General features: G+C 34.9%; 2 protein-coding genes across 4 annotated transcripts; one reads left to right on the top strand and one right to left on the bottom strand.

The window, feature by feature from the left end:
* The first annotated feature begins 1,973 nt into the window (after positions 1-1,973).
* Positions 1,974-8,612, top strand: LOC104110007 (enoyl-[acyl-carrier-protein] reductase, mitochondrial-like). Of its 2 annotated transcripts, XM_070188046.1 has the most exons (10): positions 1,977-2,222; positions 2,303-2,400; positions 5,650-5,781; positions 5,904-6,047; positions 6,114-6,216; positions 6,905-7,004; positions 7,223-7,299; positions 7,375-7,453; positions 7,801-7,919; positions 8,353-8,612. In XM_070188046.1, the coding sequence occupies exons 1-10, from the start codon at positions 2,035-2,037 to the stop codon at positions 8,444-8,446; spliced, it is 1,134 nt and encodes a 377-aa protein (XP_070044147.1). In that variant the 5' UTR covers positions 1,977-2,034; the 3' UTR covers positions 8,447-8,612. The 2 variants fall into 2 exon arrangements, 1 of the variants encoding a protein (XP_070044147.1); XR_011411862.1 differs by lacking the exon at positions 8,353-8,612 and having other exon boundaries at positions 1,974-2,222; positions 7,375-7,575; positions 7,801-7,908.
* Positions 8,613-9,268: 656 nt separating this feature from the next.
* Positions 9,269-13,693, bottom strand: LOC104110008 (mitogen-activated protein kinase homolog NTF6). Of its 2 annotated transcripts, none has more exons than XM_009619422.4 (6): positions 13,415-13,693; positions 12,957-13,086; positions 12,354-12,491; positions 10,260-10,592; positions 9,923-10,106; positions 9,269-9,833 (listed from the first exon to the last, which is right to left on the bottom strand). In XM_009619422.4, the coding sequence occupies exons 1-6, from the start codon at positions 13,570-13,572 to the stop codon at positions 9,661-9,663; spliced, it is 1,116 nt and encodes a 371-aa protein (XP_009617717.1). In that variant the 5' UTR covers positions 13,573-13,693; the 3' UTR covers positions 9,269-9,660. The 2 variants fall into 2 exon arrangements, with proteins under 2 accessions (XP_009617717.1, XP_070044148.1); XM_070188047.1 differs by having other exon boundaries at positions 13,420-13,554.
* Between the last annotated feature and the right edge of the window lie 7,188 nt (positions 13,694-20,881).

The raw sequence follows: 20,881 nt of genomic DNA, 5'->3' as shown, positions 1-20,881 counted from the left end.
ATCAAAGTCATACTGGTGCATTTATAAGTAATACTATCCATGAAGTTGCTATATTTTATAATCTTGCAGAAAAAGTTGTGTGTGTCATTTGATAATGTTTCTAACAACAATGCTGCTATTACAATATTAAAATTGCATCTACACCCACCACTTCCTGAAATATTTCATGTTAGATGTGCATGCCATATTTATAATTTGATTGTGAAGAGTGGCCTTGAATTATTTAGAGATGATATCACTTTAGTTAGAAGAGCTATTGGTGTAATTCAAGGAAATAATAGAAGTGCTAGATTAAATGCATTTAAAGAAAAATATGTACACTATGGACTAAAACCAAGACTCATGCCTGAAGAAATAGTTATTAGGTGGAATTATACTTATATATTCTTAAAATGTTGTTATAAATATAGAATGCCTATAACTGAAGTTGCTAATTCTCATTGTACCGATCCTAGCCATTTATTAACATCTAGAACTTGGGATGTCATTGAAGATGTTGTAAAGTTTTTACAAAAATTTTATGTGGCTACACTTGAATTTTCTAGAACTTATTATCCTACTATTGCAAATAGTTTAGTTCATATTGCTGAAATTTCTCTTTTACTACATAATTTGAAGAAGAAAGAAGGATATACTTCTATTGCTGAATCTATGCTAGATAAGTTTAAAAAATATTTTTACCCAATTCCCCTATTTACCTAATTGGTGCTATTTTAAACCCTTCTATCAAAATGGCCACTTGTCGCCAATTAATCACTGCTTTATATTCTTATATGGATATTGGACCAACTGAAACTTCTGATATTGACACTTGTATTTCTGATCTACACAAACATTTAGAAACATTATATAATTATTATGCTAACATTGTTGATGCTTCTTCTGTTGTAGATGCAAATATTCCTTCAAGTTCAGTTTCAACATCTAGGACTAGAGCTTTGGATGATAATGATGGTGTTGAAAATTATTTGATTTGGTCTACAATAGGAGAGCACCAACAAACAAGTAGCAGGAATATTGATGAACTTCAATTCTACTTGCAAAAGTCAGCAGAGCCCCGCACAAAGGAATCTCTACCACTGAGTTGGTGGAGGAGTAACTCAAATCAATTTTCTGTTCTTTCGGCCATGGCTCGAGACGTGCTAAATGTGCCGATTTCAACAGTCGCATCAGAGAACGCATTTAGCCAAGCAAGGCAGCAACTAGGAGATACCCGTCATTCATTGGGTAGCAATGCTTTAAAAATTCTAGTGTGCTTCAGAGATTGGATAAGATCAGAACGACGAAATCAAGGGTGTAACGAGGTATATGAAGCGGAGGACCAAAAAATTAGAGATATAATGGTTTATGGTTCTGATTCAACCAATGCCGGAAATCAAGAATCTCATGTTGACATGGATGAACTTACAAAAATGATGCAAAGCATGTGATGTACTATTTTTTTTTATAATTGTTGTAAACTTTTAATTTGCAAGTTCAAAAATAACAAAATCAAAAAAGAATTTGCAATTTAATTTGAAGTATTATATATTATTCAATAAAAATATCAAATAAAAGTCTTCGGAGCTTTATCCTTACATATTGCCTATTGGTCTTATTAAATAATTTTTTGTAGCCACTTACTTTCAAATTTCAAATTTAAAATTTTAAACTTCAAAGTTTAATTCTAAGCCTTAAAAGTTTGCAAACACTTAAGTATCAATAACATTGAATAAAAAAAATAAAATTTACTTTAAAAAAAAAAATTCACGGCCGCTAACAACCCGCTAATCCCGAACCCGGACGGACAAAAAAAAATCCAAAAAAATACAGCTCACTAACTCAGCTCGCTAACAGTCCGCAAAGTTAAACGGACGGGCTGATTTTTTTCTGTCCAGCCCGCCCGTTAGACACCCATAATTAAATTTATAGTCTAAGCCGTCCTATTAAAAAAATTTGTCATAGCATAGTCGAGTGGGTTCGGCGACCTAATAACGGCGTCGTTTAGCAGGTCATCCGAAGTCAAATAGCAGCTCATTTTGTAATGTCCCGTAAATGGCGACTACGAGGATTGTATCCCTCAAAGCCCTCGTACACGGAGTTTCAGCATGGTCACCACACTCGCAACTCCTCCTCCGTTCTCGTACTCTTACCTCCGCCGTGCGAGCTTATTCCTCCGCCACATCGCCGCCTTCTAAGGCTGTTGTCTACGATCAACACGGCTCTCCTGATATTGTCACTCGGTAATTAACTAAGTTCTCTTCAATTTACTACTACTATTTGTAAGCTTATATGTTTGTGTGTGTGTGTGTGTGTGTTGCAGAGTAACGGAGCTTCCACCGGTGGAAATTAAAGAGAATGATGTGTGTGTTAGAATGCTTGCGGCTCCGATCAATCCTTCTGATATTAATAGAATTGAAGGTTCGATTTTTTGAAGTTTTAGCTCTCTATTCACAATTTTTTTATTTTTCAATTGTAGAATATTTCAGTTTTGGAAACATGTCCATTTTCTTCTTCAAACTATATTCCTAATGATGGTCTTAACAAGTGTTCGAGTACTGTTCTACTTGTGTTTGTGTCCAGTTGGAGTTTGACCCCAAATACGAAGTTATATTTACTGTTGTCCGTTGGTTGGGTACAAGTATCCCAATGTATTGTCCTATACTTCCTCCATTCTAATTTATGTGTCATTATTTTCTTATTAGTATGAGAATGACCTTTCTACAAAGGTGGATCCAAAATGTTGAATTTTAAGATTCTTAGCATTGAACCTATTGTATTTTTAATATAAGTTCATATTTACTATTTGTTGCAACTTTAATGAACTTTTATACATAAATCTGTGCTCCACAGCGAAAGTACTGGGTTTAGATGCACCCCATACCAGTATGCTACATCCGCCTCTATTTAGAAAGTTAGCGATTAGTGTGGCTAAGACCGCGGCATTTGGTCGTTTATATAAATAAATTGGGGATAAAGGCGGGGAAAAGATGTTATACAGGCCGGTGAAAGTGAGAGAGAGGAAGGCTCGTTATCCGGACCAAGTGAGGTGCATAAAAGACGAGCAGGGTAGAGTTTTGTTGGAGGGGGCACAAATTAGGCAGAGATGACAGTCTTCCATAAACTCTTGAATGAAGAGGGAGATAGGAGCATTGTGCTGGGTGAGTTGGAGTACTCAGAGTAACATCGAGATTTTGGGTACTGTAGACGCATACGAGTGAGGGAGGTTGTAGGGGCTATGCGCAGGATGGGTAGGGGTAGAGCGACCACGCCAGAAAAAAACCCTGTGGAATTTTTGAAGAGCGTGGGTAAGGCGGGATTGGAATGGCTCTCTAGGTTGTTTAACGTCATTTTTAGGACGAAGAAGATGCTGAAAGAGTGGAGGTGGAGTTCGATGATTCCGCTGTACAAGAACAATGGGGATATCCAAAACTGCAACAACTATAGGGGCATCAAGTTTTTAAGCGATACGATGAAAGTGTGGGAGAGGGTGATAGAACGGAGGATGAGGAGGAATGTGTCCATTTTCGAGAACCAGTTTGGTTTCATGCCGTAACAGTCGACTACTGAAGCCATTTACATTGTGAGGAGATTGGTAGAGCAATATAGGACGATGAAGAAGGACTTGTTTATGGTGTTCATTGACCTAGAGAAAGCCTATGACAAAGTCCCCGAGAGAGATTTTATGGAGATATTTGGAGGCTAAAGGAGTGTCTGTAACGTATATTAGAGTGATCCAGGACATGTATGATAGAGCTAAGACACGGGTTAGGACAGCAGGAGAAGACTCTGAATACTTTCCGGTTAAGATGGGGTTGCATCAGGGATCAACACTTAGTCAGTTTTTGTTTTCCTTGGCAATGGACGCATTGACGCGACACATTCAAGGGGAGGTGCCTTGGTGCTTGTTATTTGCAGATGACATAGTCTTGATTGATGAGACGCGAGGTGGTGTTAACGAGAGGCTGGAGGTTTGGAGACATACCCTTGAGTTTAAGGGTTTCAAGTTGACTAGGACCATGACAGAATACTTGGAGTGCAAGTTCAACGGTGTTACCCAAGAAGCGGACGGGGATGTGACTTGTGAGGCTTGATACGCAAATCATTCCCAGGAGAGAAAGTTTCAAGTATCTGGGGTCTATAATTCAGAATGATGGGGAGATTGATAAAGATATCACACATCGTATCGGAACAGGGTGGATGAAGTGGAGGCTCGCTTCCGGTGTCTTTGCGATAAGAATGTGCCGTTGAGACTTAAGAGTAAGTTCTACAAGGTAGTGGTTAGACCGACTATGTTGTATGGGCAGAGTGCTGGCCAGTCAAGAATCCCATGTCCAGCAGATGAAAGTAGCTGAAATGAGGATGTGTGGGCATACTAGGTTGGATAGAATTCGGAATGAAGTTATTTTGGACAAGGTGGGAATGGCTCTTGTGGAGGAAAAGATGCGAGAGACGAGGTTGAGATAGTTCGGGCATGTTAAAAGGAGAAGCACAGATGCCCCAGTCAGGAGGTGTGAGAGGAAGGCATTTGGAAGTAAGAGGAAGGTAGAGGTAGGCCAAATAAGTCTTGGGGAGAGGTGATCAGGCAGGACATGGCGCAACTTGAGCCAACCGAGGACATGACCCTGGATAGACGGGTGTGGAGTCGTGCGTTTTCCTTTCTCTTCATTAGTTCGATAGCATTAGTGTTAGTATAGTACCCTTTTATCCTTAGTTTGCTATTATCACATATCTTGTTCTGTTATTACTTACCATCAGTCCTTACTTAGTTTGCTAGCAATACTTCTTTCATATTCTCTATTGTTATCTTGGATTTAGTTTTCTAAATATATTGTCTTGTTATTACTTGCTATCGGTACTTCTTTCATATTCTATTGCTATTTTCGATTTAGTTTTCTAAATATATTGTCTTGCTATTACTTGTTATCAGTGCTTCTTCCATCTTCTTTAGCAGAAGGTCTATCGGAAACAGTCTCTCTGCCCTTCCAGGGTAGGGGTAAGGCTGCGTACATCCTACCCTCCCCCAACCCCACTTGTGGGATTACACTGGGTTGTTGTTGTTGTTGTTGTTGCTATGCTTTTGTAGTCACAAAAATCTCATGGCATGTTTAAGGCCACAAGTACCAATTGTTTTTCTTTTTTTATTAAACTCCGTGCTAAGTCAAACTATAAATTGAAATGGAGGAAGTAGTAGAAATCAAGTTGTTCTCATTACTTTGAAATATATGTCACCCAATACATTGGATATTATACACTTTGGTGCATTGTGCTAAAAGAGAATAATAGATGTTTCTAAGATCTCAACTTGCCCAAGGCCCGGACTGTATTTGGACAGAAGTAGGTTTCGGTAATTCTATTTGTTTCAAAATTTATCCACTTTTTGACTAGGGGAGGAGTGGGGAGAGGCAATATTTTGCTTTTCTTTGTGCATCTTACTTTTCTCCAAGTGATGCCTCCTTGTACTAAAGGTGTTTGTTTCTTTCATTCATTCAATCCATCAATTATGCCTCAATCCGAGATAAGGACTAAATACGTAACTTCAAGTTGCGAAACGCAACCTCTTAATGGAAAAACCTGCTTTAGCCATTGTTTTTTGTCATTTTCAAGACTAATCTTTCTCATAAAGGAACATTATTTCACAATAGTTGTACAAATTCTGTTGTATCGCAGGAGTTTATCCTGTCCGACCACCAATGCCTGCAGTTGGGGGATATGAAGGGGTTGGAGAAGTGCATGCTGTTGGCTCTGCAGTTAAGGGTCTTTCCACTGGAGATTGGGTTATCCCTTCCCCACCTTCTTCAGGTAAAATTCTCTTGTCAAAAGATCAAGTTGTGAACCCTAAGAATACCTTATTAGCCTTAGTAGACTTAAGACCCAATCAAGGCACTTAATGTGGTATTCACCACAAAAATGTTTTTGTGCAGGGACATGGCAGACCTATGTCGTAAAAGAACAAACTGTCTGGCATAAAATTGATAAAAGCACCCCGATGGAGTATGCTGCGACTGTTACTGTTAATCCTTTGACTGCCTTGAGAATGCTTGAGGACTTTGTGACACTAAAACCAGGTTGTCCTATACTGAATAATATGGGTAGTGCTTGCTTCCATTCCTTGCTAATATTTTCATAAGCAGGGGACACTATAGTACAAAATGGTGCTACAAGCATGGTGGGGCAATGTGTTATTCAACTAGCTCGACTTCGTGGGATTCATAGCGTCAATATCATTAGAGACAGGTGGAGGTTACTTCTGTTGCAAATATGTTTTGGTCTTGGTGTACTAAGTTATCTTATTTCCCAAAATAATTGCTCAGAGCACAGTCTAATTCTCTGGTGTGAAAACATTGCTTTTATCCTCTGGTGTGAAAATCTTGCTTTCTTTAGCAACATGCCATTTCTCTACAAAGAAAAACTAGTGCTTTTTTCAGAAAAGAAAGGACAGATTCTTGTTAAAGTTTAAAAATTGCTTGAAGTAGATGTCTTGCTATTTATCTGTAAGTTCTCTCTATAGCGACAACAATAAAATTTTACCGTTATGATATCATATCTTGATAGTCTAAATTTGCCCCTTTTATTGCTGCCAAAGTTTCCTTATGTTTGGAAGTTAACATAGATTGCCTGAGAATTGCCCTTCCACTGGGAGCATGAGTTCATTTCCAAACAAATTGTCTCTATATAAATTTCTCCATTTCCAAACAAATTGTCTATATAGAAATTTGTTCATTTTTTTGAGAGCTTTTCCCAGTGAAAGTCAAGTAATGAATTTACACACAATCAGGTCTCAGTTAAGTATTTATCATTAATATACGTATGATGTACTGTACTGGGTCCGTTTTTTATTGATAAACATATTAGGTCCTATTAATCTATTGCAAATTGCAATGCATGACATATGCACAAGATCACAAACTTAATGCTTTCTCAGGGCAGGATCAGATGAAGCAAAAGAAAATCTCAAGAAACTCGGTGCTGATGATGTGTATACTGAAAGCCAACTGGAAGTGAAGAATGTCAGAGGTCTCCTGGTATAAATCAACAACCATTTTAAGTTTATAATGACTTGCATAGTGTTGTTTACACTGTGCGATTTCTATAGGTCATTTCCCATTCCTCTCTGCCCATCCCCTTTTTCCAAACTTCACATCTTCAATGGGTTTTGGCATTGCTCTAAAATACTCCGTTAACTTCTCTCAGACGTTTTTTCTTATTTAACCAAATATTATCATTTCCTTTAATGTTGTAGGGCAATATATCTGAACCTGCTTTGGGCTTTAACTGTGTTGGCGGCACTGCCGCTTCATTAGTCCTCAAATTCCTGAAGTAAGATGGTATTCTTATTTTATTTTCTATCCAGTTCAATTTTGCAGATTTAAAGGCATAGTGTGTTCTTTGCAGGCAGGGTGGAACTATGGTTACATATGGGGGGATGTCAAAGAGACCTATAACTGTATCTACTTCGTCTTTTATATTCAAGGCAAGCTTCAAGCATCACACTTTAGTGTTTTTCCTCTGAAAAAGTGGCTCTATGGTGGAGCTACTTCAATTGTACCTGAATGAGCATCAGCAAAGTGAGGGACATAACGTGACAATAAAATTGTGAGACATTCAAAAAGGAAAACCTCAATGAGTGGTTCATTAAATGCATGATTGATAACTGAGAATATTTAATTTTTGTTGGGGAGTTTGGATCAAATAATGGCTTCAAGTATGTGCATTTAAGACCTGTAAAAATTTAATATTGAAACCTAATGAGCTATGTGTTAGTATATGCTTGTGAGGGAAAAGAATACTGAACTGTTACTGCTTCTATATTATTTTCAGGAGCTCACCTTGAGAGGATTCTGGCTACAGAGGTGGATGAGTTCAGACAAAGCTGAAGAGTGCCGATCCATGATAGATTATCTTTTGGGCCTATGTCGTGATGGGAAATTGAAATACGAGTATGAACACATTCCCCTCCCCTCCCCCCCCCCCCCCCGATGTCAGGATGCCCGTGTGAAAGAAAAATTTGAGAAATTCTGGTTACTAGAATTTTAGTGAAATTGATAAATTAAGAATTCAGTAATTCTGTGGCCTGCTGACTGTTGGATGAATGATAATGGGTGAGGAAGTCAATTGTTAACTTTATGATGCAAAAAGGATGGCCAGATCATTTACCAGCCGACTAAAGATAGTAATTATGTATATTAGTTCAGGATGTTTAAGTTTTCTGACCCGGGGGAGGAGGTTATAAAGGGGTGTTCTTTTTCTGGGGGGGGAGGTAAAGGGGGGAGTGGGGGGGATTGCTTCATTCACTATATTTCCACAAACTGCAAGTAATATTATCTTTGATGCAGAGATCTCAAGTTGAATTGCTTCTTTTTTTATATACAGGTTGGAAGTGGCACCTTTTGATGATTTTCATTCAGGTCTTGAAAAGGCTATGGGGAAGCGAGGAAGTCAACCAAAACAAGTTCTTAAATTCTAAGTCATGGGCTTTTAGATTCGATCTAGCGTGAATATGAAACTTTCCTTATTTTGAACCTCTGCAGTCCTAAGGCTTACCTGTAAACAACCATATAATCGTTGTTGAGGTCCTCTATTCTGTAGTTGAGATCCCAAAAAATGTTAAAGGCTTGGAAATTCATGTGATAGTTGATGAGTCTTCGTATAGGTAGAGACAGTTTTAGCTTTGTTACTGCAGACCTCTTTGTAAAATGAAGCCAGCTAAGGTCTGCTTATATCAGGAAATTTATAAGCATGCAATGGAAAATAATATGACTGATTGCCAAAGCAAACCTTTGGGGCTACTTTCCCCTATCCCCAAAGGGGAGAATTTGCAGCATCATATATTTTACAAGTGGGTATATTTTCGTTTATGCAGCGGAGCTACCAAATCCAGCTCTTTACCATATCTGAAATATAGGACGGTGTCAACAATCTGCTACAATTGTGCTTAAGCTTGTTTTACTTGGTAAAGATTGCTATATTTGCTCAATGGCTGCCATGAAAAGGAACAACTATGTGAAGATGTGAAAGGAATACTATCAATTTACTAATGTGAGCATAATGTTACAAATTCTTTTTCCAGGTTGAAAGGAATTGGACCATTGGGACCAAAGCAATGGGAGAATTTGCAGCATCACATACACAACACACTAATCCCATAAACAAATTGTAGAAAAATTATCTACCCGACAAATCTGAAGGAAAGTCGTCTCTGTCCTTGTCAAGATAGAGAACACAGGATTTTCCTCCCCAAATGAAGGGAGAAAGTAACTGATTAATGTCAATTCAAGGCAAAAGAGCAAGTCAAAATTGAAGTATCAATATCACTGGTACTGTCGGTTTCTTATACAACATATGCACAAAAGCATAATCGATTTTTTTTCTTTTTCATACTTATTGGTTTTCTATCTCATGATCTGTTTACAAAGAGTTTCAGGTTTGTAAACAGAACAAAACTTACTTTTTACAGAAAATTTTGAGGGGGGGAAGGATTCTTGAGTAGAATATGAATCCAATAATTACCCCGTCACGCACTCCCCTATAACAACCCCGTGTATGAAAGGAGGCAAACCAAACTCTCCAAGCTCAGCTTAAAAGAAAAATAAAACAGATGTTACAATTGGCTAACCTGCCAAAGCCAAATCACACTCAATACATCGATCAAACCAGCAATTGAGGAAATATAGAATGAAATCACTTCATTGTATTAGGATCAAACTTTAGAGCTTCGTTCCATATGAGCTCCTTTATGTCATCCTCACTTAGAGATGCTTGTTCAAAGTCAAAGCTGAAAGGAGAATCGCAAACAGGTTCCTCGTTTATCTCATGCAAACTTATCAAGAATGGATGATTCAATGCATCCTCAACTGCAGTTGCAGATACATTGAAATCAATATAAGACTTTATGAGTCAGAGCCAACAAGTTTAGAAAAGTAAAACTTTTTTATGAGCATACCAGTTATGCGTTTAGCTGGATCAAAAACCAGCATCCTTTCAGCAAGATCAAGAGCTAAAGGAGACACATCCGGGAATTTCTGGGAAAAGGGCTGTTTTGGAACTCGAGGGAGCTGCTTTACATACTTCCTAGCATTATCACTCCTTAGGAATCCAAGATCAGAATCCTCCGGCGAACCTAATAGCTTATTTATGGATAAGAGCAATAAACAGATTATATTATTGGTCTGTAAAAATGACAATAAAGTAGTTCTACTATAGATGAGCATTAGTGTTTGCTAATAAGAGTATAATACTTAAATGACATTATACAATTACTTATAAGAAAGCAGACATACCGCAATGATAAGCCCCAATTGCTGAGCATAGTCTCTGCCTGGGAAAAGAGGTTCTCTCTTAATGAGTTCCATCAAAATGCAACCAACTGACCATATATCAATTGCTGCAGTATATTCAGTACAATTGAGTAGTAACTCAGGCGCTCTGTACCATCGGGTAACAACATACTCTGTCATAAAATCTGCCTCTGAAGTGGTTCTAGCGAGCCCAAAATCACAAATCTTGAGGTCACAGTTTGCATTGAGTAGTAAGTTGCTAGGTTTCAGATCCCGGTGGAGGACGTTAGCTGAATGTACATACTTGAGTCCCCGTAATAATTGATAGAGAAAGTACTGAAAAACATCATAAATAGGATGTTAGAAGACTTTGCCAAACGAAAGTGAATATTTTCATTGTGCCAATAAACATGATTTTAACTAGCACAAACAACAACAACAAAAAAACCAGTGTACTGCCACATGTGGGGTCTGGGGAGGGTAGTGTGTACGCAGAACTTACTCCTACTTTGTGAAGGTAGAGAGACTGTTTCAGATAGACCCTCGGCTCAATGATTTTAACTAGCACATACATTTAAAACTAGTGTGAATATGTTAAGTTAATTATTTAATAATTACAGTTCAAATAGTTCAAGTGAGGACATTTGCCGAAGAATATCATATTATGACTAAAGTAATTTAAACTACCATCATTCAACTTCTAGTTATGAGATATTGAGAAGTTCAGTATCAAGCAATACAAGTAAATTAAGATGGATTCAACCGAAATCGGCCGAACTGAATTGGATAAATTATGACAGCACAAATATGGTAAAGCATGGTCAGGCAATAAGTAGTTCTTTATTTTGTGTTGTGGGTTATAACCAGTATATAGCAGAGGGTATAATAACTGACAGATTGTGGTGCCATCGCCAACAACATAAAAGAAAGAAAAAGAAAAGCTGAACTTAGGTCAAATATCCAGTGTGAGCCTTCAGTATGCAAGCTAACATAATCAATCTCATTCAGAAGGAACCCGATTGAGCTCTCAGATTTTCCCCTATGCGTTACTAGGCGTCACAGAATTGTGTTAGAACAAACATAAATTAGAAATAGTATCAGAGACAGGAGGTTACCAAATAGATCTACCTTAAACACGATAACAAATTAGCTAATAAACATGCTAGTGAAAGAGGTTAGTTCTGGCTGTTAAAAGTGGTATTTCATTTCAGGAATGCAAAGGAAAAAGTATATCACATCCAAAATCCTAAGGAAATGTTAGGTGATAGTTTACAGTGACTATAAGGAGAGGGAGTGGATTAATAAATCTCACAAAGGAAGTCTATAATACAAGACGAGACAGCTAACATGCTAATCTAACCAATCATGCGAAACAGAATAACAACTGCCTCCTCCGGAACCATCCTCACTCAACCTGAATATCCCCAAAAACCCGAGTCTCCTGTGAAAAGATAATTATCTATCAGATGTAGCCAAAATTACTCCGCCTTTTGCTCCCCCAACATTCATAGGAGTCGTTCATTGAACAGCTTCTTATGAAAATACCATAGAGCCATTTCCAAACCTTAAAAGGACAATTTGGAGCATGGGTTTAGCTGCATACTAGTGAACTTCTGCTAAAAACACCATATAACATGAAATGAACTTTCATTTTCTGTGGCCTTTTCCAAACCTAATGGACAATTTGGAGCATGGAATTAGCTGTATACTAGTGAATATTCACGTTCTTCCAAGTTCTATCTCGTTCTCAGTATTCTATCAAATAACTCGAAAACACATGGGATGGAGAGAGTGTTTTTCTAATTTAAGCAGCACCAATCATGCAGGTACCAGTCTATTAAACTTGAAAATGTGACAGGCTAAACTACTCAATTCGACAGTGTGAAACTTAATAGCACATCATCAAACAAAGAATCAGCAATCAGCATAACCAGCAAATTTGATCTTTTCATCGAGCATCAATCATAATTGCACATATAACAAGTTATTAAGAGATGCCATCCACATGAAAATTTGGATTTTGTTACTGTTACAGAGTGAACGCTACATTATATAAAATTTAATGAAAGATGAGAATAAGCAGAGAGGCATACATACTTGGCAGTGATCTTCTGTCAGTGCTTGCGAAGAGCGTATTATCTGATGCAGATCGGTATCCATTAATTCATACACTATGTACACATCATTGAATTCCTCTCTGTCTGGTGGTCTTACTATATCTTTTATTTTGATGATCTGCACAACCAGTATACCAATATCAAAATCAACGAATTTTTGTAACCAAATTACAGATTCTACTAAAAAAGAACAATAGAGGTAAAAGCTATAAGCTCCACTTCAAAAACTATAGAATAAAAACATAGTCTTTTATATATCCTCAAATATTTGATTGTCACATTTAAGTAGTACTAAAGATTCCATTAGCACTTGGTACAAGAGGAATGACACATTTTTATATTTAGAACTTGTAAAGTTTTCATTTTACCTTTAATAGGATGATTTATAGTCATACAACTGTATATGATTTGTTTCAAACTACAAATTTTAGAAGTTTTTCTTTCTTTCTTTCTTAAACTTAGTGCACAATCAAACAACATCATATAAAATGGGACTGAGGGAGTATTGAAAGTAGCATAGGCAAAGGACATGAATTCTCCAACATAAAACAACTATACGACTTAGTAATTAATTTGAGCATACATTTTCATGATCCATGTGAGAAAGAAGCTTGATCTCGCGAAGGGTCCTTTTCGCATCAATCCTATTTTCAAATGCATTCCCAATTTTTTTGATTGCCACCTCCTCCTTCGTCTCCGAATTTGTAGCACAACTGCAGGGGAACCCAACAAATTGTCAATTTCCCACCTAATAAAACTAACAAGAATACAATCCAAATTAAATCAAAGTCACCATAGTCATCCCAATTAACATAAATCCTATAGTAAACCTTCACTTGTTTCTCAATCTCATTAAAAAGACTTAAACTTTACACCACAACTTTACTCTAACAACAGAAATGGATCTTTAAAAAGCTATATCAATATTTTAAAAATGTATATACATAATAAACCGCCCTAGCAAAAATCGCTTACTCTAAATTCTGAATCGTCTCTGCCAGTAACAATAAAAAGGCAACAAAAATGGATGAAGGGAAGTACCAGACCATGCCGTAAGCGCCACGTCCGACGGGTTGAATAGGAGGGATGTACTTTGATGTAACCTCAAAGAAGTTACCTAGTACATTGTACTCTACATATTTCCCCTCATGTGTTGGAACTCCTTTTATTTCCAGTTTTTCATTGGTTTCGTTTTCCATTTCTGCTCTCTTTGTCTGTCTCACTTTATTTTTCTTCTGACAGAATTTGATTGGGATTCGATTTGGAATGTGAATCTAGTACAAGGAGCTAAGCTCTGTTCAAGAAATAGTGAAGTAAAAAAGCAGCTATGGACACAAAGGTGGTCTTTTGTGTAATAAGCGGGGCCGACCCAGTGCTTATTTGGGCTCTTTTTGAGTTTGAATTTTGAATGGATTCCTTCCTCTTTTCCCCCTTCTAGCACTTAGCATAAAATATTGTAAATTTTATCTCCTATAACAAATTATTACACCTTATTTATAAAATATTAGAAATATTATTACTTATAACTACCTTTTTTATTTTATAGCAAAATAGGTATTTATTTATACCTACCATTGAGACATGAAATACGTCAATTATGTTTTTTCTGTCTCTCTTCCTTCTCTCTCTATCAATTAAGATTCTAAATACTCTCTTCTCCATCAAATCAGTAGAATCGTCGGCGCCATCATAGTGGTCGTCGTCAGAATCGTCGTCGGCATCATCATCCACTATTGGCTCATCCTCTTAAGCGAATAGATCTGGCCATGGCTACGCCGGAGAAGATTTGAGGACCCGATTGTTTGTCTCCATTTTTAGTTTCAATACAATATATACAATATTTTGCTTGGTCGAAAAACGTCATCTCCGACGAACTTTTTTCTCTTCTTTGCTATTTTAGTCACATACAATGATACAAATACATTATATTATGTACAAATACACTCAAATACATTATATTTTTGCATGTATATGTATTCTGAAGGTCTGTATTTTTTTAATACAGACGAATATCACTGTGTTTTATGATTTTTGTTGTTTGAATACAGTGAATTGAATACAATGTATAACAATGAATAATGAATATTTGTGAATTGAATACAATGTATACAATCAAATTGAATTGAATGGTATACACCATATTTCTTAATTATATCACTGTATTTATAAATATAGTCGCGCGAATACATGGAATACAACATAATAGCAGCAAAATTTATGTAGAATTGATTTTGTTGAGTTAAATTAGGAGTGATACACGCTAATTGATCCTCGTTCCGTTATTAAACAGTTAGACTCCTCTATTTTTAGGCGAATTTCGCTATTGTATGCGCGAATACAGTCGCCTAGCTAGACTCCCCTATTTTTAGGCGAATTTCGCTACTGTATTCATGAATACAAATACAGTAGCGCGAATACAACGAATACAGTCGCATAACAACTAAATAGTAGCTATAGAAAGTAATTATGTACATGATAGCAATAAGAAATTAATAGTTACTAAATAGTAGTGATTTCTAAAAATTCCTCAAGAAATATTCTTATTTTCTTTGACTAAGGAGGCGTTGGTTAGTGGGATATATTGAAGGTCGAATGACACAAATAAAATACTTTTGTACCCACTATTGATTTTTTATCCTAATAACTGTAAGTTTTGAGGAAAAAGCCTTATGGCAGAATTTTAAAGTACACTAGGCAGGATTTTCCTCGCGCCAAGATTTTAAAGCACGTAGTAGTTATGGTGATATTCAGAATTTTGTCACAAATCTTGAAGGATCACAAGAATTTTTAGCCACTTTTCAGCATTGTAACTGAAAAATCTGGTGATAAGTATTTCTGGTGCTTCAAAATTCTAACGATCGAGGTAAATCCTGCCCATCATGCTTTAAAATTCTATTGTAAGGTTATTTTGGCAAAATATTTTTTACCAGAGTCAAAATATAAATAGCAGTTTAAAAAAAACTCATCCAGCTTGATTTATGGTATATCGAATCTAGGATTATTATTATTTATTACGCATTGTTTGGTCACTGGAATTAGTTGATATAAATTTTTTATCAAAATGTTATTTTTACTTATCCCACATTTAATATTACTTCTCAAATTCCCAGGAATATTATAGCACTAAAAATGCTTATTTGTATATTGCATTTGTAACAAACTAAAAAATTTAATTTTTAAAATCACAGATTAAAACAAGAATTTAACCAATATATATTTAGATAAACGATAACTGTTTTGCGCCCGTTAATTTGGTGCGAACACAGAACACGAGTAACTGAGTTACTAGTATTTTTGGTGGTCGTACACAATATTAACTATTCAATATTTAGCATTCAATCAGGCTCAGGATCGTCGATCATCCAATTGTTCTTTCATCTTTGTGTTGTTACTCGAACAAAATTAGCAAGTCGACGAGTTTAGTTTTTTTACTGTAATGCTGGTGGTAACTTCTAAGAGAAACATTAATGTATTAAGTAATCTGATGAAATAAGTTGAAGATTAAAAAATCATTGCTTGTTTATGCTCTTTGACATAAATTACTAATCTTAGTGACCAAGGAAACTTTATTTTTCTGTTCGATCTTTGACTGTTTATGCTTAGTTAAATTACTACTTCGTTGGACCATAATTACAACTCAAACGATTTGACTAGTGTCAGACCAAATGCTGGACTTAATCGTCTAATCTTGTTATTACAATTAGAAAACGGCAACCCTTTTAATTACTTAGTTAACCTCGACTTGAATTTGTTACTCTCAAGGTCATGTTATATTTAGAAGTTAAAAAAAGCACGGACTAACCAGTTTTCAAATTGGTCATTCAAAAATAGCTAGTGTTTGCCAAGTCATTGAAAAATAGTCACTATTTTGCTGCAACAGAGACCGGTCCAGCATAATATACTGGAGTTCGGTGCACCCGTATATGAACTTCCAGCATATTATGCTGGACCGGTAGACTTTGCTGGCTCCAGTATAATATACTGGAGTTCCGGTATACTTTGCTCGAACTCCAGAATATTATACTGGAGTTCTAGTATATTATGTTGGAGTATTTTCCGAATTTTGAACAGTGTTTTCATTCAGATTTATCTTTACATGAAAAATGACTAAATTTCGATGACTTTTAAAAATGTGACTATTTTTAAATGACCACTTATAAATCTGGCTAATTTTAAATTTCTCCCTATTTAGAAGTATGTCGTTTGGTTACCTGGATTAGGATTACCGATATATGAAAATCTACCATAGTAGAAAATATTTTGGATCTTTCATTTACTTATAAATTTTTGTGGTGATAAGTATGCCTAAGTGAAGAAATTGTAATATCAGCTAAGAATGGTTATAAAATATTCTTGAATATTTCTACATATATAGATAGGGTGGGCATTCGAGCAGTTCGGATTGTATATGAAAATTTCGGTTTGAATTTTCGATTTTCAGATTAAAGAATTGACAATCCAAATCCAATCCAAATAAGTTCGGATTGGATCAGATTTTTCAAGTTCGGTCCCGGATTAATCAGTTGGATATTTTGAATTTTGGATTTTAAGCTTATGAGTTGAGATAATTCTTCTTTTTACAAAAATGAATAGAAGTACTCATGTTAAATTGCCTGAAAAGTTCCTTATTCTCACCGGAATCATCCAAATGAAGTATTCAAGTAATAAAATTATTATCGAAAAACTACAATAGAGACATTAATACGGTCGATAAGAAGTAAAAATAATAAAATCATGTCCAAATAGAAAGTATTCTCACAGTAACTTAGTAATTAATATTGAATATATGAGATAATATCTAATGGGTAAAGTATTGAACTTATTACTATTGACACATGGATAATTGACTAAATATAAAATATAAGAATTTCGGATATCCAAAAATTTGAAGTACCAAATCCTATATCCAATCCGAAAATGAAAAATATTAAAAATTAAATCCAAAATCTAATCCGTAATCCGAAAATTCAAACAAAAATTCAAAAAAACTGGATTTCGATTTGGATTTCGGATTTTTCCAAACTATGCTCGCCCCTGTATATAGAGATTTGATACTTGTTTACTTTGAGGTATAGCTTCTAGTGATGTATTTAGGATAAAAAATATCATCCCTTCCCTTCACTTTTACTTGTCCACTATTGACTTTGCACAATCCTTAAGAAATAATAAATGAAGTGCATAATTTACCATGATACCCATATTTATTGACGCATATTTTTAATAATTTTGAGAAAATAATTTGAAATGAGTAATTAATGCTATGGGTATAACAGAAAAAAAGAAATTGTTTTCTCTTGATATACTAAAAGTGACAAATAAAAGTGAAAATATATTTTTAGAATATTAGACAATTAAAAGTGAACGGATAGAGTATTTGACAAAGGTCGTCATTGCTTGCGTTAATTATCGGTGCTGATTATACTAGAGATGTCATTATCATTATTTATTTCTAACCTTAGTCGCTAATAATATGGGGGACACGATTTCATTTGATGAATTCGTCTAAGTTGGTGTATCATCTATCCTTCTCATCTTAGAAAACTAACAAATGTCATGTTAATTTTAAATTATTTAGCACCAATATTGTTTGTATAAATTAGAAGAAAGTCATGGCTTAAAGAATTAGAATAAAATAGCACCAGTCCTCTGAAATTTCTTAATTATTAAAAAAAAAAAAGAAGAAGGTGTAACGCTAGACTCTATTACCTTACAATTTCCCCAAAACTTAAGATAGATACGCTTATGGCTTCTCTATCCAATCAAGACCCAAATTTTGGTTAAATCATGATTCGTGACATGTTTTACCAATTTAAACTTGACCAAACCTCTCCAACTTGGAACATTTCGTTTTTTTTTCCTTCCTTTTTTGTCTTTGGATTTGATTTTTGACAAATAACGTTGTTTCATAATACTATGCTTTTGAATTATGCTTTAAACCCCTGTTTGGCCATATATTTGGGTAAATGTTTTTCAAAAATATTTTGGCAAAACCTGTTTGTTTATAGATTTTATCCATATTTTGACAAATTTTGAAAATAAAATTTTCAAACCCCAAAACCATTTCTATACCTTTTTGGCTCAAAATATTACAGTTGGGTTTTTTAAAACAATTTTAATAATTACCCCAAACTTTTGTATTTTATATAATAAAAAAAAATCACCATCTATTATGACCCAACTAATCTACCAGCTAGTTACTATCTTTTTTTTTTTTTAGACCGATGGATCCTGTAATATTATTAATTTGATGAATTGGAGTAGCTGGTAATTGTGTAATTAGCAGTTGATATTAAAATATCAGATTATGGTTTTAAGATAGTATATTATGTAGTTCATTATAAAAATGATAATTTTGTGCCAAAACTTATTTATGTTCAGGACTATGATTTGTGATAATGATGATGAATGCCTTTGATGAAGGTTCTACATATAGGATTAGCAAGTTTGTTTGTTTGGTATTGTTGGATATTTTTGATAGTTTTTAGAACTTATGGGTATAAGTCACGTTTCATATTTTTTTTTAAAACGTAAAATATATTTTGAAAAATAATTTCCAAAAAGATTTTTAAAACAAAGTTGGAAAACTCTTTCTAAGAAGTCCCAAAACCATTTTCCAATCACTTATGTCCACTTAAGAGCTTCCTACTTTGTAATTTAAGTCCTTTTTGGGGGGATAAAAGTGACAACTTTGGCACTTCTCTTTTACTTATGAATTAAGTTATTGTTCCACATATCATCAAAGAAATCAAACTTTGCCTCAAATCCATTTCTGAAACTAATAGTAGGCAAAATGAATCAGAATTCAAAGTGAGATTTCCACAATTCAAATATGGCATTACTTCATCCTCTGATCTTGTAAACTTGCACATCTTATCACATGATGAATCAGAAAAAGTCAGAATCAAAATGAAAACTAGTTTAGGCAAAATGAAAATTAATGATAAATTAGTTCGGAATCAAAATGATTGGTTCACTTTTATCCCCTCATTAGTCATGCTCAAACTAAGAAAAAGTAAAGTCTGTAAGAAAAGAAATTCCAAATTTACATTTTATCAATAAAAACAAGAACTATCTTACGAAAAGTCTCATATCCATTACAATTTTGTACACTCTGAAATTGAGAATGAAGTAAAAACGAAGAAAAAATAAAGAGATTAAAATTAATAAAGGTATAGTAGTTAATAAGCTAAAGCAGTGGTAAGAAAACAGGGGAAAAAGAATTTCCCAAAGTTTAAATCTGTACATAAAACTCCCCTCAACTTCATAAAACTACAAAAACACACCATCATCTATATGATCCATCAGATTCAGCGCCGGAATTATAGCAACTAGGAGTTTCTCCTGGGGTGTTTCTTCCATTTGAAGATATTAAGGAAATTTCACATCCCTTTTTGTTTTTTGATCCACTGGCCATATTAACCAATTCAGCTGCAGAATTAATCAAAGACTTAAAGATTTTCATCTTTATTTCTCCCCTTCTTGGTGGAGGATTAAGCCTCTTTTGTTTCTGATTCAATTCCATTTTTATAATTATGGGGTTTTTGAAAGAGGAATTTTGTTGGAAAACAGAGGAAAAACAGAGTTTGAAGTTGGAGAGTATAGAGTGAAGAAAATGAGAGAGGTTCTATTATTGGTAATGAATTTTGCTAAAGTGTGGCCACATTTAAATATCAGTTTCTGTGGGTTAAGAGGGACTAAAGTGTGAATGCCAATTACTTGGTTGCCAAGTTTAGGAAATGTAGTGACATTTGGCTTAGCTCACTGATGCAACTCACAGTGACGTTTTGTTTTAAAAATGTTAGAAAAAAATAGTTTAAAAAAAATTAAGAGTTTTTCTTGATTGAAAAATAGTTTTATGAAGAAAAAAATTACAATAAATTGTAATCATTTTTTTCCCTTTTTAGCTTAAGGAGAAGAATTTTTTTTACATAAGACTGTATTGTCAAGTGTGTTTAATGAATTAAAGAAGATGAAATAAGTTTAATAATAGAGTTGCTAAATGCCTAATATAGTATCAAGATTTATTCTCATTAAAGTTTACTTCCTTTATTTTTGGCCAAATACTTGGATAGCTCCTTAAACTCGAGACATTTTGTAAATTAGACACTCTAACATAGCTAGCGACCAAATAGACACTTTTACTTGACAAAAGTGTGTCTTATGAATACCCGTGTTCATAAGACCAAAGGCGTGAAATACACTTGCTTAAGTAATCCAATTATTGAATACCGCGTGTAATTAGGAGTAACAAAAAAACAAATACAATTTGTAAAAGGATTAATTTTTTCCCAAACCCCAGGTCGTCCCCTCCCTTGTCCCCAACCCTTCCTTCCCATCTTCATTTTTGGTACAATTATTATTCCTTCTCTCATGTGTTTACTTCCTCTCTTCTTCTTTTTTTGTATTAGTTTAATTATATAGTATGAGAAAGAGAATACATAATTATACTTATTACACTCGGTGTTTTTCTTAATCTCACAGTGACTCTCATTTTTCTTTGTTAATGGA

This window comes from Nicotiana tomentosiformis, chromosome 11 (assembly GCF_000390325.3).
Source record: "Nicotiana tomentosiformis chromosome 11, ASM39032v3, whole genome shotgun sequence".
NCBI classification, from domain to species: domain Eukaryota; kingdom Viridiplantae; phylum Streptophyta; class Magnoliopsida; order Solanales; family Solanaceae; genus Nicotiana; species Nicotiana tomentosiformis.
This window is presented reverse-complemented; position numbering and strand designations above follow the sequence as displayed.